Below are 16,566 nucleotides of genomic sequence, written 5' to 3'. Positions count from 1 at the left end.
GCTGGAAAAAATAGTTAAGAAGCAACTTCATTTTTTTTTTTTGAGACAGAGTCTTACTCTGTCACCCAGGCCGGAGTACAGTGGCACAATCTCGGCTCACTGGAAACTCTGCCTCCTGGGTTCAAGTGATTCTCCTGCCTCAGCCTCCCGAGTAGCTGGGACTACAGGCGTGCATCACCGCTTCAGGCTAAATTTTGTATTTTTTAGTAGAAACGCAGTTTCACTGTATTGGCCAGGCTGGTTTCAAATTCCTGACCTTGTGATCCACCTGCCTTGGGCTCCCAAAGTGCTGGAATTACAGGTGTGAGCCACCATGGCTGGCCAAGAAGCAACTTCCTAAAAGCGAGAATTCAATCGACTGAGTTTAGATCACATGCCCACTCTTTGGCATGATGAATGTGTATGGGAGAACCATGTATGTATGGGAGAACTAGATTTGGGATTCAAAACCACAACTGGATAAGTTTCCAAAGCAAACCAGATGTTCCTGAAGAAATAGATGCTGAGTGAACATAACCACAACAAATGTTCATTCTGCCTTCTTAGTCCCCTCAGTGGGAAATGTTTTGTAGTCCATTTCTGCAAAGGAGATGGTCATGGCAACTAACTCTCATGTCCATGGTCTTTCACAGAATGTGAGGGCAGCAGAGATCCATGAAAACAACAAACAAACAAAAACAAAAACAAAAACAAAAGAAACAACAACCCAAAGCCCATCAGACTGCAGAAAATAATGACCTCAAAGGAAAAGCTGCCTGCCTTTAGCTTGAGTAATCCCAAAGTTTACTGAGTTCACAAGAGTGCACTTCACAGGGTGATCTTCATGTGGCATTCTCTGGGGAATGACTTAAGAACTTAATCCGCCCTTTTCACCTCCAGTTTCTCCCATTCCTGCCCCGGGTGATTAATGTGATGATGGCTTTGATGACAGCTCTACAGAATCCTGAGGGATCTATAATCTTGGGATGACATCATAGGGTGATTTGTTTGCTTCCAGGCTCCTATACATTTCTTTGGGTACCAGCTAAGCACCCAGGAAAGTCTTCTTTAAACCTGTCGGAAACATTGTGGGGGCCTTAGTGTGCCTTTTCTTGTTTGGATTTCCTTTTCCTTCTGTCTTGTATTGTGATAACTTTAAGAAGGTGGTTTATCCTCTTTCGTCTTTTCTTTTTTTGTTGTTTATAACAACTCTGTCGATGATGGCTTTGTTTCTTCGGCGCTATCTGGATGATCTCCCTGCCACAGCAGGGTTCTGTGGCTTTGCTTTTGAGGATTCTGTGAAGAAATTGATTTGGAAAAGATCAGTAGCAAATCCCTACAGTAGGCATATGGCAACTGCTTATTTGTTTTTTTAAGCCAGGGTCTCACTCCCTTCACCCAGGCTAAAGTGCAGCGGCATGATCTTGGTTCACTGCAGCCTCAGCTTTCCAAGCTCAGGTGATCCTCCTACGTCAGCCTCCTGAGTAGCTAGGACTACAGATAAGTGCCACCATGCCCAGCTAATTTTCTGTATTTTATTTTAAGTAGAAATAGGGTTTTGCTGTGTTGTCCAGGCTTGTCTCAAACTCCTGGGCTCAAGTGATCTGCCCAACTCGGTCTTCCAAAGTGCTAGGATTACAGATGTGAGCCACCACGCCTGGCCGGAAATTACTTTTGATGGAATGGGTCATGGGAGGGAGAGTCATTACATAAGCATCTCATGAACTATATAGCACAGACAATGTTGGTGCCTTTAAGTGGGATTATTAAGCACAGAATGTTTTACTACATATATTAGTTCATTCTCACATTGCTATAAAGAACTACCTGAGACTGGACAATTTATAAAGAAAAGAGGTTTAATTGGCTCAGTTCCACGGGCTATACAGGAAGCATGGCTGAGAAGCCCCAGGAAACTTACAATCATGGCAGAAGGCAAAGGGGAAGCAAACATATCTTATCATGACAAAGCAGGAGAGAATGAAGGGCGAAGTGCTGCACACTTTTAAACCACCAGATCTCATGAGAACTCTATCACTAGACAGCACTGGGGGATGGTGCTGACTCACTAGAAACCACTCCGTGATCCAGTCATCTCCCAACAGGCCCTACCTCCAACACTCAGGATCACAATTCAATGTGAGTTTTGGGTGGGGACAAAGAGCCAAACCATATCACCACATAATCACTTTTGAACTGGGTGGAAATTAGTAGAAAATAAGCCATTTAATCTGTGTTTCCACTTCTTTCTTGTGTCCTAGTAGTCAATGTCTAATATTTATTGAGTCTTTGCTATGTGTTGGGCATTGTTGTAAGTACTTTGCATGTGTTAATTCATAAATAGGTTAGTCGTATTATTATTCCTATATTCAAATGAGGAAACTGAGGGTCAGAGAGCATAAGTAACCTGCCTAAACTCTCAGAGCCAGAAAATGGAAGAGCTAGGGTTCAAACCTATAGAGTCTCCCTCTGTGATTCGGCCCTTACCATTATGGGATAGGGCCTCCCTAAGGGGTGAGGATTATGATATCCATCTCCTACCCTCTGTGCCTGGCACTTAGTAGGTACGTGCCTACTTACCTCTGCAGCCTCAAATTTTGCAATCCCCTTCTAGGGTTGTACTCTTCAATCATACCAGGTTTTCATTTCCCTACAGCAAGCTCCTTCTCTCAGGCTCTCAAATATGCAATTCCTTCTGATTGAAATGCTCTCCACTCCTTCTTTTCCCCTCTATGCTGACTGACTTCTGCACATTGCTCTGGTCTCTGTTTAAATGCCACATCCTTCAACCTCCAATGTGAGGTTGTCCCCTATTAACACTCTCATATGGCCATGTATTTTCCTGTCATCCCATTTATTACAGTAATAATTTGCTTAATGTCTGTCTCCTCTACCAGACTCTACACTACAGAAGATCAGAAACCATATCTCTCCAGTTAACTGACCTGTCCTACCACCTAACACAATGTCTGACTCACAGTTAGCAGCCAGGAAACATTAATGCAATGATAGGTGCTTAATGCCTGTTTGCCAAGTGAAGGCTTTATTCAAAATGAAGGCTTTGAATAAAGCAGGGGAACTAAAGATAGGGCTTAGGATGACACCTCTGTTGTTCTGTGGATTTGAACCTTTACATCTTATATCCAGGAAATGCTATTCAAATTACACAAGGGACAATCAGAACTTACTGTTGGTCTTAGTGCTGGGTCACTGGTTCAGGAAACTCTCTTACTCAAGGTGTTAACCTGTTAGTTGCAGGATCATGGGATGGTGAGGGGATATTGTTCAGAAACATGGAAAAGTCACTCTGGGGCCTCAGAGTAGACATTTATCAATTGAGCTGGAAGTATTTCAATAGTCTAATAACCAACATAACTATACTGATACATGCAGTGCATACCTGGGCCATGAGTAATCACTTGAAAACAGCCCAGGAGGGATTTCGCATGGAGCACCAACTTCTGAATTGCTAAGTCTAGAGTCATTACAATAATTTTTATGACATGAGTCATGCATCCAGGATCATAGTATCAGAAAAGACAGACACTACGTGGAGTTGAGTCATGAATGTTACATTGCAGGGAGACTTTGGATGGGTCCCAACTATAAACAGGTGGAGGAGAAGGGAGCCACACAGCAATGTTTTCTGGGCATCTTTTATTAGCTCAATGCCTTGTTAAGTCAAAGATACTTAACCTTTTTTTTCATTAGCATTTTTGATTTGCTAATAGGTCACTAGAGATAGGCTCACTAAATAATGAAATCGAATGTGCTGCCTCTGGGAGTGCAAGGTTGAGATTCACGTGTGATGGCAAAGCCTTTCGCTTTTGAAATGTTGGTAGAATGTGCTCTTCAGTGTCAAAGGGCCAAAGATCAAGTGGTGATGGCTGGACTTTACATGGTTGGGAGCTGTGGCAGAGGTAGGACTCTGACTGCAAATGAAAAGTAATTTTCCCTGGAGTAACTTGACCTTTCTTTAATCCTAAATGTAACCTGCAGAGGCACTAGCTCTTTCTCCTGCAATGTGGCATCATTTTGCTGTCTCCGATGCTGATTGAAGGTCAGTGTGAGGGCTATCTGTACCAGAGGCAAAGGCTGCCTCTTTGCCACTCTACCACATGTGATTCTTTTTAACAATCCTTCCCCTTTCCCCTTGTTCCCAATCTTTTCCTTTTGTCTTTCCTTTTAATCATTTTCCAGGCATATATCTCAAACTTGCTGGTGGCAAACAACAGAATTTGTTATTGACTCCTGGGTCACTTGTTTTATGGATTATTTCAGGTCAAATCCTATTAAAATAAATGTTTCCATTGTGGGGAAATCTCTCTGAATAACCAAATAGGGCATCTAATCCTCAAGTAAGGGCCAGCTTATTGCAAGCAGGATTTGATAACAGGCTTTAGAAGGAGCTCAGGTGGACTTTGTTTCTAGCAATAAGGCAAACGATATGACCTAAAAACCTTCCCTCTGTAAAACACCTATACATGTTTTATAAAATATAACAAACATCTTTTTAAATGCATAACTGAGCTCATAAAAATGTAAGGAAAATCCCCAGGGGCCTAAAACAAAGAGAGAACCAAAAGCAAAATGATAGGTGTGAGCTGAAACTGGAGCTGCCCTGGTTTTTTTTGTGTGTGTGTGTCTGTTCTTTGTAATCAGATTGGGTTTAATGTGCCCCAGTGGGAGAGAAAGTTGGATCTTTCAAAGACCCTCCATAAAGCCAGGATTGTCAAAGGAAAACTTTATCCTTCTAACAAAGGAAGATGTAAGAGGAGATTGCTTGTCTTAGCTTGAACTCTGGTTGGGAAAAAAATGAAGGTCTCTGGGAAGATTCCTCCTGTTGTCACATGTTTGTTACTTAAATTTACACTTTAAAATGATTAATATAAAAGTGATCCAGTCTGGCTTTAACCCTGGGTTGTCTGCTACAAGGAAATGAAAACATCTTGGGAAAGACATATGTTCACCAAACAAAATGAGAGTCTCACAGATAAAATCCTGCCTGAACATGAGTTTACAATCTAAAATTACAAAATAAAAAGCCTCCATGTGTCAAGTTGCTGATTTAGGAAAACAAAACAAAACATAACAGGACACCTAGTTAACTTCAGGTTTCAAATAAATAATATATAATTTTTAATATAAGCATATTCCAAATATTACATGCAACACATATATACAAAAAGTTGTTCACCGCATATATTAAATTTAAAGTTGACTGGGTTTCACATATTTTATGTGGCAACCCTAAATATGCAAAAGTCAGGAAACACACAAAAGTCTGGGGTACAGGATTACAGCACCCCAGAACTTCAGATAGAGTAATCAGATGTATACTTTTAAATGATTGAATACATTAAAGAAAGTCTTGAATACACGAGAAAAGAAGAGAAAATATTTTTTAAATGTTTGACAATTCTTGAAAAAGAACCAAATAGGACTTTTGGAAATAAGAAAATAAAGTCATTGCATTCAAACAGACAGAAAAAACAAATCTTTAGGGATGGTTAAGCAGCAATTTAGACACGATTAGAGGGAAAGCTAATCAACTAAAAGACAGATCTGAATACCCAGAGAGCAACACAGAAAGATAAAAAATATGTGAGAGAGATTGGGCCATGAAGGATAGAAAGATAACATATGCCCGATAACAGTTCTCTAAGGAGAGAAGAGAAAGAATAAGAAAGAGAAAATAAGAGATGATGAGTGAGAATTTTTCTAGACTGGAAAATAAAAGGGAATTCTTAGATTTAAGAAAGAGCATGTTTCTATCAGAAAAACAACAATAACAAAATTCCAGTGAAGGCCCAGCATGGTGTCTCATTCCTGTAATCTCAGCATTTTAGGAGGTTGAGGCAGGAGGACTGCTTGAACCCAGGAGTTTAAGACCAGCTTGGGCAACATAACAAGACGTTTTCTCTACAAAATAAACAATAAACAAATCCCCAACCATATATAAATACATTATAATGAAATTATAGGACACCAAAGACAAAGAAAAAAACTTTAAAAGAATTGGAAAAGACTAATATTTAAAAAGAGACAAAAAAGAAAAAGATGAGGAGGAAAAAGTACAGCTCACGCTCTGGCGCTAGATAGATCTATCTTCAAGCCAGATCCCCAACCAAGTCTTCCAGCCGTATGGGCAGTTTACTTAATCTCTTTGGGCCTTAGTGTCCATGTCTGTAACAGAAATACTTGGTGTATAGATATCATTGCTTATCCTAACAATCTTGCAAAATGCCTAACCCAAAGCCTGGTTTGTTAGTATGTATTCAGTAAAAAGTAGGTATTGATGTTATTGACAGAACTAATTTCCCTGTGATATCAATTCCTACTGTATTTTTCCTATGCAGCCAAGCTTGGGGTGATTATTATTTAAATGGATGCCCTATTGCAGAAAGTACATAGCATCCCTGCTGGAAAAGTTTAAACCACTACGACAGGGCTCCCTCAACCCTCCAAGAGAAGCTATAGAGGCCATGCCTTGCCACAGGCAGCAGAACATCTTTAGGTTGTTCAGAAAACCATTATGAAAATTCCTCTTTGTACCCTCCTTTTCTTCAAACCTTTCCTGAAACTTGGAGATAAACACAGGCCAACTCATAAGCCTTCCTTGACCTCCCTCCAGATGAGCATCCAAAGTCCTGTTATACGGTTCCATGGCACTTTTCCCTACTATAGATTGCATTGTTCATATTTAGCATCTGCTAGATAATTATCTGTCTTTCGCTGGTAGACTCTAAGCTTCATGGAGACAGGTTCTTACCTATCTTGCTCACCACTGAATCCACGGTGCCTAGTATATAGCCTGGGGCTTTTTAGGAGGTACCTAAAAAGTTTTCGAATCTGCAGGTAGGGAAAAGAAACTGGAAGTCAGGAATGGAATTCATTTGCGTAGTTGTTCTACATAAAAACATGACATTTTTCTAGAGTCAAAAGGGACTCCAGAGACTATGTGGTCTTTCCATTGCTTTTCCAGATGAGGGAAATAAGGAGTTCACCAATTTGTCTTACGGTCCAGGGCTATCAAATAGTAAATATCAGGCTCAAATGCAGTTCTGCCAGTTCCCAAACAGTATTGCTTCACTTTTATCACATTATCTCCATGACCTTGGCTGTGTGTGGAAGCCAGGTACAAAGGGACAAATAGCGTATGATTCTACTTATATGAAATATCTAGAATAGGCAATGATATAGAGACAGAAAGTAGATTAGTTATCGGAGGCTAGAGGAAGGGAGGAATGAGGAGTTACTGCTTAATGGTTACAGAGGTGTTTTGGCAGGGGGTCAGGGGATTGATGAAAAAGTTTCAGAAATAGACAATGGTGTTGTTGCACAAAGTTGTGAGTGTATGTAATGAGGCTAAACAGTGCACTTAAAAATGATCAAAATGGGAGGCACAGTGGCTTATGCCTGTAATCCCAGCACTTTGGGAGGCCAAGGTAGGCAGATCACTTGAGGCCAAGAGTTTGAGACCAGCCTGGCCAACATGGTGAAACTCAGTCTTTACAAAAAAAATACAAAAGTTAGCCTGGCATAATGGTGCACACCTGTAATCCCGGCTACTCAGGAGGCCAAGGCAGGAGGATCATTTGAACCAGGGAGGGAGAGGTTGGAGTAAGCTGAGATTGTGCCACTGTACTCCAGCCTGGTGACAGAGTGAGACTCCATCTCAAAACAAAACAAACAAAACAAAACAAAACAATGAAAAGAAAAAAAATGTTATGTTATGCATATTTTACCACAATGAAGAAAAAAGAGTTCATTACTAATCATTCCCCAACCACTTTGCCTCTCCAGGCCGGTTGTGAGGTGAGGACAAAGTCTTCAGTGAACATTAGAAGAAAGAATCATTGTGAGTAAGGTGTAAAGTGGCAAAGACAAATGCATGGTGTATCTAATTAAAAGTGACACCTCTCTATTTTTTAACCCACAATTTCTCAGCAAAGTAGAATCTGTGAGTTGGTACTGGAAAAATGCCAGTTCTACGTAATTTTTCTGCATAGGGTGTAAAATAACTGATAAAACCATAAAAGACACCATATGGCACAGACGAAAGAGAAAAAAGGAGTTCTTTTTTGTTGCTGTTACTCAATGAACACTTAGTTCTCTATTCTCTTAAAAAAAAAAAAAAAAAAAAAACTAAAGCAAACTAAGGTGCCATTAGGAGAAAAATTTCCAAAGTGTCAAGGAGACATATCCAAAATGGAAAGAAAGTTGGAAAGATAAATAAAATGAGCATTCCTTTAGCTATATTTAGTGGAGTCCTGCAGAGAAAAAAATTCTAGCGAGGCAGCATTAAGACATAGTTTATTAATGCAGTTTCCCCCACAGCAGGACACAGAAAGAGAAACTGGTAAAACAGTCACATTAAAAAATTATGACTCCTACATCTGATCTTTATGAATACACAGAAGAGGAACTGTCCTCTTGAGTCGTCCTTGGTCCATGTTGAAGCAGAGATTCAAAATATTATTATTATATTTTTGCTTCAAAGCACTGTTTGCTCATACATGGTTGGAACAGACTGAAAGTTACTTCCCATATTTAGGGAATGTTTCAAGTATTCATAGAAAGACCCTAAGTAAGATTTTGAGCAGTTCTCCCAATTACATTCTGAAATAAAGCACTACATTCTTTTGTTTTTAAAGAGTATTCAAAATTGAAGTCTGTTCGTATTGCCTTTGGGGAAATATTGTAGTAGGTAGTAATCTGGTTATAAATGGAATTTCCCTAGAATCTTAGAGCTGAAAGGGAGCTTACTGATGATCTAATCCAGCGTTTTGCATAGTGCAGCCTGTGCCCCACCGGTGAGTTATGAAATCAATTTAGAGGGTCACAGTTAGCGTTAGGAAATAGAGGAGGAGAAAGAGTAGAATAGCATTGGATGAAAAAGGAAAAGTAGGTTATACATACTGCTTTGTGAAACTTTTGTTTCAGTGGTATGAGCGTGTGTCTCTCTGCCTAACCGAGGTCACAATATAAGATATGTGTGTCTTACTGTGAGTTCTGGTCCAAAAAATTGGAAATTATCAACCTAACCAAATGCCATCCTATTGCAGGCAAGGTAACTGGAGCCAGAGAGGGGAGAGGGCTTGCTCCAGTCACACAGTGTGTCAGAAGTAGCCCAGGTTTCCGGTCTCCCAGTGTCGTTTCCATTAGACTTTCATGCCTAAAATATGTTTGAAGGCGATGTCAACCCTTGTCCTTTGATTTCCGTACCTCCTTGGCAGCTGACGTTCTATTCTCTTCTGGAACATTTCCTATGCTCTGAATTCCCTTTTCTCCATCTCTAGCACTCCCACAGCCCTTCTACCACTTGGGATCAGTGATTTTGTGTGATGTGGGCTGGTGTGCACAGGGGCAAAATATCAGCGCTTAGGCTTGGATGATCCATGACTCATGGATAGCTCACGGTAGCTCAGAAGATTTGGAGTTCCACAGCTCACTGCTCCCTGGGGCTGATGAGCCACATCAGGAATAGAATTACAGCTTCCTTGTGAAAAAGAGGGAAGTACATATGACCACTCACTTAGAGGGCAGCCTCAGACACAAGATAGCTAGCTGACAGCTGTGGGTTCTGGATAATTCCTGCCAGACTCAAGCACTCTAGCTGGTTTTCCTGGGTTCAAAACAGAAGCATGTAGATAGTGTTCCATAACTGCAGAGATAAAACAGGATTATGAAAGAGGATCATGTCTGGAACTTAAGGTGCCTCTGTTTTTGAGTTACAGGAGAAATGTTCTACCTGACCAATAAACACTTATATTGCATTTGCTGTGTGCCAGGCACTATTCTGACAATATTATAAATATTTACTCATTTAATCCACATAATCAACCTCAAGGTCTTAGAGGACTCTCCTAGCTGCAGTTGCAGGCAGAAGGGATGTGTTAAAATAATTTTTCTTTCTGATTTGAAGACAAGAGGGTGAGTACACTTAATAGAGTTTAGAACTATGTCATTGACAAAGCGAATTAATCAAAAGTCAAATCCAGGGAGAAAAGGTCAACTGCCCGCTTTCTCTTGGCAGAAGGAATAGGGAAGAGGGTTGTTCTTGCAAAGATTCATCACTTCTTGAAGCTTTCCAGAAGTGGTGATGGATTTGCAATAAGCCATCTGCTTTTTTTTTTTTTTTTTTTTTTTAATCTAAGCCACCCTCATATATTTGTAGTATAGCTGCCTTGATGCCGAAGTCTGCTTGGGCCCTGAAACCACCCACTCAAACCCATGCGGAGATCAAACCTGTGCCCTTGGCCTTATGAACCAGTGCCTTGCACAGTGCTGGAAGAGGGTCCTTAGTAAGCAATTTGTTGAATTAATTTACTACCATGTTTAAAACTGATATAGACCTTGGAAATAGCCAGATTTGGCTTTGGTAATGAAAATTACTGAAGCGTAAGAAGGGCAAGGGTTTTTTTTTTTTTTTAAGAGGAATAAAAAGCGAGTTTTTTTTTTTGTTTTTTGGAAGCACCTGTATGTGCTTGTATGTTTTATATGTTAACATTTAAATCCACAATGTTCTGATTGAATCTCCATTTCACAGATCAGGGAACTAAGTTAAATGACTTGCTGAAGGTAAGCAGGCAGGGGACAGAATTCAGAATATCATCTGCCTGCAGAACCCATTACTCTTGCCGAATCATGCTGTGGCCTGAAGTTGTTTTGTTGTTGTTGTTCATTTAAGAAATGATTTGACCCTAGCAGCATTCACTGACCACGGCGAGGTTTTAATTGATCTTTCCATGCCGTAGCCTACTTATTATCTATGAGGAAGAGCAACAGTTAAAACCCATTCTGTAATTAAGTCTTGGTTCCATTACCAACTCCACCACGTAATTAAACTTATTTCTTGAACAGGCAGATACGGTTCACTAAAGAATCTGAGAAGGGCCATTTAAATTATGCACAGTGTTTTGTTCTGGGTTAACCATGATCAAGTCTGGACTTGGAACTGAAATTTAGAAAGAATGTAGAGAATGCTGCTGGCCCAGAACTCACCAGTGTTGAATCTTCATGGGAGCCAGGATGTATTTCCTGTGCAATCTGTGAAACTTCTAACTTATTACTGCTCATTGTTTTTCTCCATCAATACATTGGGTAAAAATGCAGGTTGCTGAATACTTGTCCTGTTCTTTGAAGAGCCTGCATTAACTTTTGAACAGCAAATCTAATAGTGAAATAATCCCCAGAAATGGAAAATGTTTCTTTCTGAAAGGTGTAATTATGAGAGGTATCACATTAACAATGTCTCGAAAAAAGATAAATTTGCCATTATCAGTACATTCTATGGCTGTACTGTGAATACATTTTACTTACACCACACATAGCTTATGGACTATTTTTTTTTTAAGGCTAAGATAAGATTTGGCTTAGCAAAAGGCACTGAAAACATAAGGATGACATTAAATAGTTAAATTACACACTATGTTGTAATGTAGAATGAGAGGGGGGAGCCCACAGAGATTTAATAGCTTCCTGACTCTATAAAACCCTAGGTTTACAAATGCAAGTCAAATAAAAAACTATTAAAATGGCAACCAAAAGTTGATTTGAGTTAAAGGTCATTAAATAAAAAGAAAGTAACAGGCAAGATCACTTGAGCCTAGATACCAAAGAAAATGCCAAAATAAAACATAAAAGCCTGTAAAATAAAAATCAACCTCTTCCTCTTGAGTCAAAAATCCAAAAGCATTTTGTTTGAAGTCCTAAAAAGAGTCCAAATGCCAAAGTACTGCACGCTTTTGTGGTCTCACGCTGGCTGCTCTGAGGGGACCATGCAGTTAGTACCCAGAAAACAGTACAACCTCTTTAGAGAACGGGATGAGTCCAGATGTTGGAGATTATGATCTCCTGAATCCACTGGAATTTATGCCAGGAGATTAAAGATAAGAATTTATGACTTTCTCTACCTGTTCCCAGTGTGGGCTCAGCTTATTATCTGTACACATTGCGATGCACGGTAATTATGATGCCGAAAATAGTTTGCAACATGTGATCACCGTAGTTAAGTTTTATAAGGGGGGCATTTGTCATATTTTAGTCCCACATCTGGTTCTATCATATTTGCCAAATGATTAATATAGGAATATATTACGGTGAAATCCTTTCATATCAAAGTTTTATTTGCCAGGAAATAGAACACTTTCCTCCCATCTGTCTTTCCATCTCCCCCCACATTCTAAGCTAAACTCAAATTTCCAGCACCAGGGTTCATCTGAGTGAGGACTGGGAGTCTGCTCTTGTCTTTGTTCAATTCTGTAAGTTCTGTAGTCACAACTGGCTTGGATATGCATCCTTTGTTTTAAAAGCACATCCACAAGAAAGAAAACCTAAATCTTATTCTGAAAGCAGATGGGGCACCAGAAACATCAAACAAGTTAAAACCACAGGAATTAAATTCTAAATTTTAAACTCCCTTTTATTGAAATATAGGTTTGTTTAGTATATTTACACCACACTTTATGCACATATATACAGAGAAGGCAAACTCTGTCAAATAAAAAAGTTTTTCTTAATAAAAAATTAAAATAGAAACAAAATAAAGTGCATAAAACTGATTTTTTTTTTCCTTCTGGTGAACATCATCATTGTCAAAATTTTGGTCGGCTGGGAGAGGGAGGAAGAAAAAATTCATTATTTGACTTAGTGCATACAGCTGGCCCTGAATTCGCAGCCTTCAGGCCAAAATGACAAGAGGTCAAGAATGAGTCAGGCAAATTGTCAAGGTCTGCAGGGCTCCCCAGAGTCTGGAGGTCCTGCTCTTTGTCCAATCCGGAGCGGTCCCCCTGCTTGGAACAGTGATCTCACCATCGCGGCGCTGGAACAAAAGGAGCACACAGGAAGGGGGCTCCACCAGCCAATGTCACAGCCCTGCTCCAGGGCCACCAGCACTGTGTTTGGTAGAAAAATTGCAGAATTAGCTCAACGGCTCAAAAGGAAGTTTTCGTTTTTCGGAAAGGGAATGGGGGGACCCCAAGAATGGGGTGCATCTCCCACAGGGACGGCCACTCCGAGGCCAAACCCCAGTAGCCAGTTTCTGCGGATCCAATCTCCGTGCTGGCACAGGAAAGAATCCTTTTATAAGCGGGGTGGAGGGAATGTTAGACTTCTGGCCTCGGTGAGTTCGTCCTCCCAGAACTTTGAAAGGAAACAGAGTGGGATTGAAAGAAAGGGGCAGGTGGGTGAAGAGCTGAAGTTTTTAGACACCTTTGCGGGTGGGCGTTGGCCGGCTGGTCTCCCACAGTAGCAGAAGCGACGGCCCTTCCCCCCATCATCCATACCCGAATCCTAGGTCTCTCTTTTTCTCCGGGTGATACTAAGTGTCAGACCGGCTGCCGTACTTGGCCTTACAGTGCAAAATGTGCTTGGCGAGGAAGTCGAGGCGGCGCTGTAGCAGCTGAGCGTGGGGGTCGGCGAGCGCGGCCAGCTCAGGGAAGCGAGGCTCGTGGCGCCGGTAGAGGCGCAGCAGCCGGGCCGCGGCGTCCTGTCCGCGGTGCAGCTCCAGGACGCGCCGCGCGGTCCGCTCGCGGAACACGCATACTGACTGCAACAGCGGCTCATTATACTTGTCCCACATGCCTGCCACCCGGTAGCCGTGTACCAAGCCCGCCTCGTTGTCCAGAAAGACCAGCGCCCCGCCGGGACCGCGGTGCAGGTTGCTCGTGGCACGCTGCATGACGCGCGGGTCCCACTGCAGGCTGAAGAGGTTGCTTACGAGCCGGTCGAAGTTGGCCGTCAGGTAGTCGAAGAGGATTAAGTCGGTCCATTGTACTAGGTCCACCAGCTCCGCCAGGCTGAGGTTGGCCAGCTCGCCCCCAGCGTCGCGGAGGGGCCGCAGACGGCCATCCTCCGAGCGCCAGGGCGCCGGCACCACCACGTCCGTGAGGTTGGGCAGCCAGCGCGTCAGGCTCACCACGCTGCCCTCGGTCCAGTGCGCAGCGCGCAGCTCCTCCTGCACCTGCCCCCACTGCGCGCCCCGCGCCTCCACCCGGGCCAGTGCCAGCGGCGGCACGTGGCGCTGGAGGCCCAGCAGGCGCGCCAGGTAGTAGGACAGGGCCTCGCCCTGAATCTGCTCCGGGTTGATGCCGTAGCGCACGCAGGCGCGGGTGCCGTCGGCAAAGCGGGCCAGTCGGTTGGAGCTGCGACCGCAACCCCCGCGCTCCAGAGCCACCACCCGAGAGCTGCGGACCACCTCCAGCCACTCCGCCGCCTGGGCTTCCGAAAAGCCCCGGGGCACCTGCTCCTCCAGGCCACGGCTCCAGAAGACGCCCCCGTGCACCGCGGCGCTCTCCTCCGGCCGGGACTGCCCGGCTGGCACGTGCCACCTGCGCTCGCCCGGGGACTGCCGAGGCGGGCCGTCCGCGCCGGCCGCTAGAGTGAGCAGCGCCCGGAAAGTTTTCAGGGAGCCGCCGCGGGCGTCCCACGCCAGGGGCGGGGGCAGAGGGAAGCGAAGCCCGGGCGCGGAGCCGCCGCTCCTGCCGGGGCGCCGTGGCAGTCGGTCTTCCGGCGGACGGGAGACGAACCTGGTCCGCGGTGGCAGGAGCCCGCCCCACAGCGCCAGCAGCGAGCCCAGCGCCAGCAGCCAGAGCCCCGCGGTGGCGGCGGCGCCCCGCATCCTCCTGCCCATGCTCTCGCGGCTGTGCCGGTGCGCCGCCGCCGCTTCAAGCCGAGCCCAGGCACCCGGGGCCCGGCGGCGAGGCGGGCCCGGCAGCTCGGGGGCCCCGTGGCTTCGGGCGCTTCAGCTCCATCGCGGCTGCGGGGCTGTGTCTCGCGCTCCGCCGGGCGCTGGGAACTCGCGTCGCCGCCGCTTCCCAGCTGCTTTTGTATTTCGCTGTGAGACCCTCCGGTGGGCGCGATTCACAGGCGCCCGGACCACGTGGGAGCGAGGGGGATCCCCCTCCCCCTCCTCCGCCGCCGCTCCCCGCCCCCCGCTCCTCCGCCCCCTTCCCCTCCTCTTCTCCTTAAAGCGGCGATGGCTCCTCCGAGCTGGAGAGGCGGCCCCACACTCCGTCCGGGACGTAGGGGCCTGGAGGAAGCCGGACTGGCGGCGCCCGCGCCGGGGCGTAGGAGGGGGCGGCGCAGAGCCGGAGTCTGGGACCTGGCGGGAGGGACGCACCTTGGGCCCTCGCGGGGGTGTAGTGGTCGCTGGGTCCCTTCGCCTAGGCACCGCCGGGTCACCTGCAAACTTCAGATAGATTTCCACCGCGCTCCGAGCTGCGCCAGGCTATGATCAGGGAGGGTCTCTGCTTTCTCAGTTTCTGCCCGGGTGATTCACGCTGCTTTATGTAAATCCTTGGGAACGTCTCTGAGCCACAGAGGATATGATTCCAGCGGAAAGAGGAACGGTCTGTAGCCAACAACTTTGAACCGACACCCCCTTTTCCGAGCACGCACACTAGCACCAATCACTGTTGTCCGCTCTGCCTCCCCCAAGGGACTCACAGGGCATGAAACCTCGCCGTGCACGTGCACCTTGAACACGTAGGCCAGCTCCCACTCATTCGTGCATCCATTCAACACAGCGCCCGCCCTTGGTTCTGGTTCTGCTCAGGAGCAGCAAAATCCACAGATCCGGGTCCCAGTGCCGCTGGAGTTTGCATTCCAGTGGGACTCTCAGGTTGCTAGGAGAGATTATAGTCAGGGACGACTTTTAGAAAGAAATGATATTGGTTTGTCCATGAGGAAAGTGAGGCACAGAGAAGGGAGGAGGGTTGCTCAGGATTGCACAGTTAGCAAGTGGCGAAGCTAAAAGTCAAACTGAGGTCTCCTAGCCGCATGCACTTGATTTTTCCTCCATCAAGAATGATCCATATTTTAAAAATCAAGTCAGCATTCTCAAGTTTCACTGTCATTTAACCAATCACTTTGTTACCCAACTGTGATTTTTCGATTAAAAGGATTTTCCATATGAAAGGGGAAAAAACCCCTCAATCCCATACTACATTTGATTTACCTCTTTTATGGTTTAAGGGAAAAAGAAATGGTGTGGGGCTGGGAGGTGGTGAAGGAGCAAACAAAACAAAATAAACAACCTCTCCACCCCAACACATCTTCCAGCCACCTCTGGGTTAAATTTACCAGGAAAACTCTTGGATGCTAGTCGGCCCTCTCCCTTACCTCTCTGCATCAGAGTGAGTCCCAGATCCACACTGAGATACCAGGGTAGGCACAAGATCCGGTTGTGGTGGAATTCATCTCCCGAGGGCCACAGTTTGAAATCTATTTCCTTACATGGTGTATCTTTTCTCTCCTTTCATCTCCCCATCAGATACACGTGGAGGTTTTCAACTGGACTACCTCATCAGCTGGCACTGATTAAGTTTTATTCGCCAAAGAAAAAACATTGTAGGGTTATAGAGCAGACACTCTAATGTTTGTGGCTGAGCAGAGGCATCAAAAACCACATCTGGAGTATTCCAGCACTGACTCAGGATACGGTCAAGTGTTTTCACTGGTGTGGTTAAGTACATATTGGCTGAACTGTGGGATCTTTGTTGAATCTGTTCCCAAACACATGGTGGCCATATCATGTCATTTTATAACTCTTATCTGATAATGAGATTACTATGACTCCCATAT

General features: G+C 44.6%; 1 protein-coding gene across 1 annotated transcript; it reads right to left on the bottom strand.

Annotated features, from left to right (window-relative positions):
* Nucleotides 1–12,380: 12,380 nt before the first annotated feature.
* FJX1 (four-jointed box kinase 1) lies at nt 12,381–14,904 on the bottom strand. Its single transcript, XM_010337327.3, has one exon. It carries the CDS (start codon nt 14,612–14,614, stop codon nt 13,304–13,306), a length of 1,311 nt encoding a protein of 436 aa, XP_010335629.2. The 5' UTR covers nt 14,615–14,904; the 3' UTR covers nt 12,381–13,303.
* Between the last annotated feature and the right edge of the window lie 1,662 nt (nt 14,905–16,566).

This window comes from Saimiri boliviensis, chromosome 6 (assembly GCF_048565385.1).
Source record: "Saimiri boliviensis isolate mSaiBol1 chromosome 6, mSaiBol1.pri, whole genome shotgun sequence".
Taxonomy (NCBI): domain Eukaryota; kingdom Metazoa; phylum Chordata; class Mammalia; order Primates; family Cebidae; genus Saimiri; species Saimiri boliviensis.
Note: the sequence above shows the minus strand (reverse complement) of the source record. Positions and strands in the feature narration are given on the sequence as shown.

Coding starts and splice junctions, on each gene's coding strand:
- FJX1 (XM_010337327.3), bottom strand. CDS start 14,614: ATGGGCAGGAGGATGCGGGGCGCCGCCGCCACCGCGGGGCTCTGGCTG.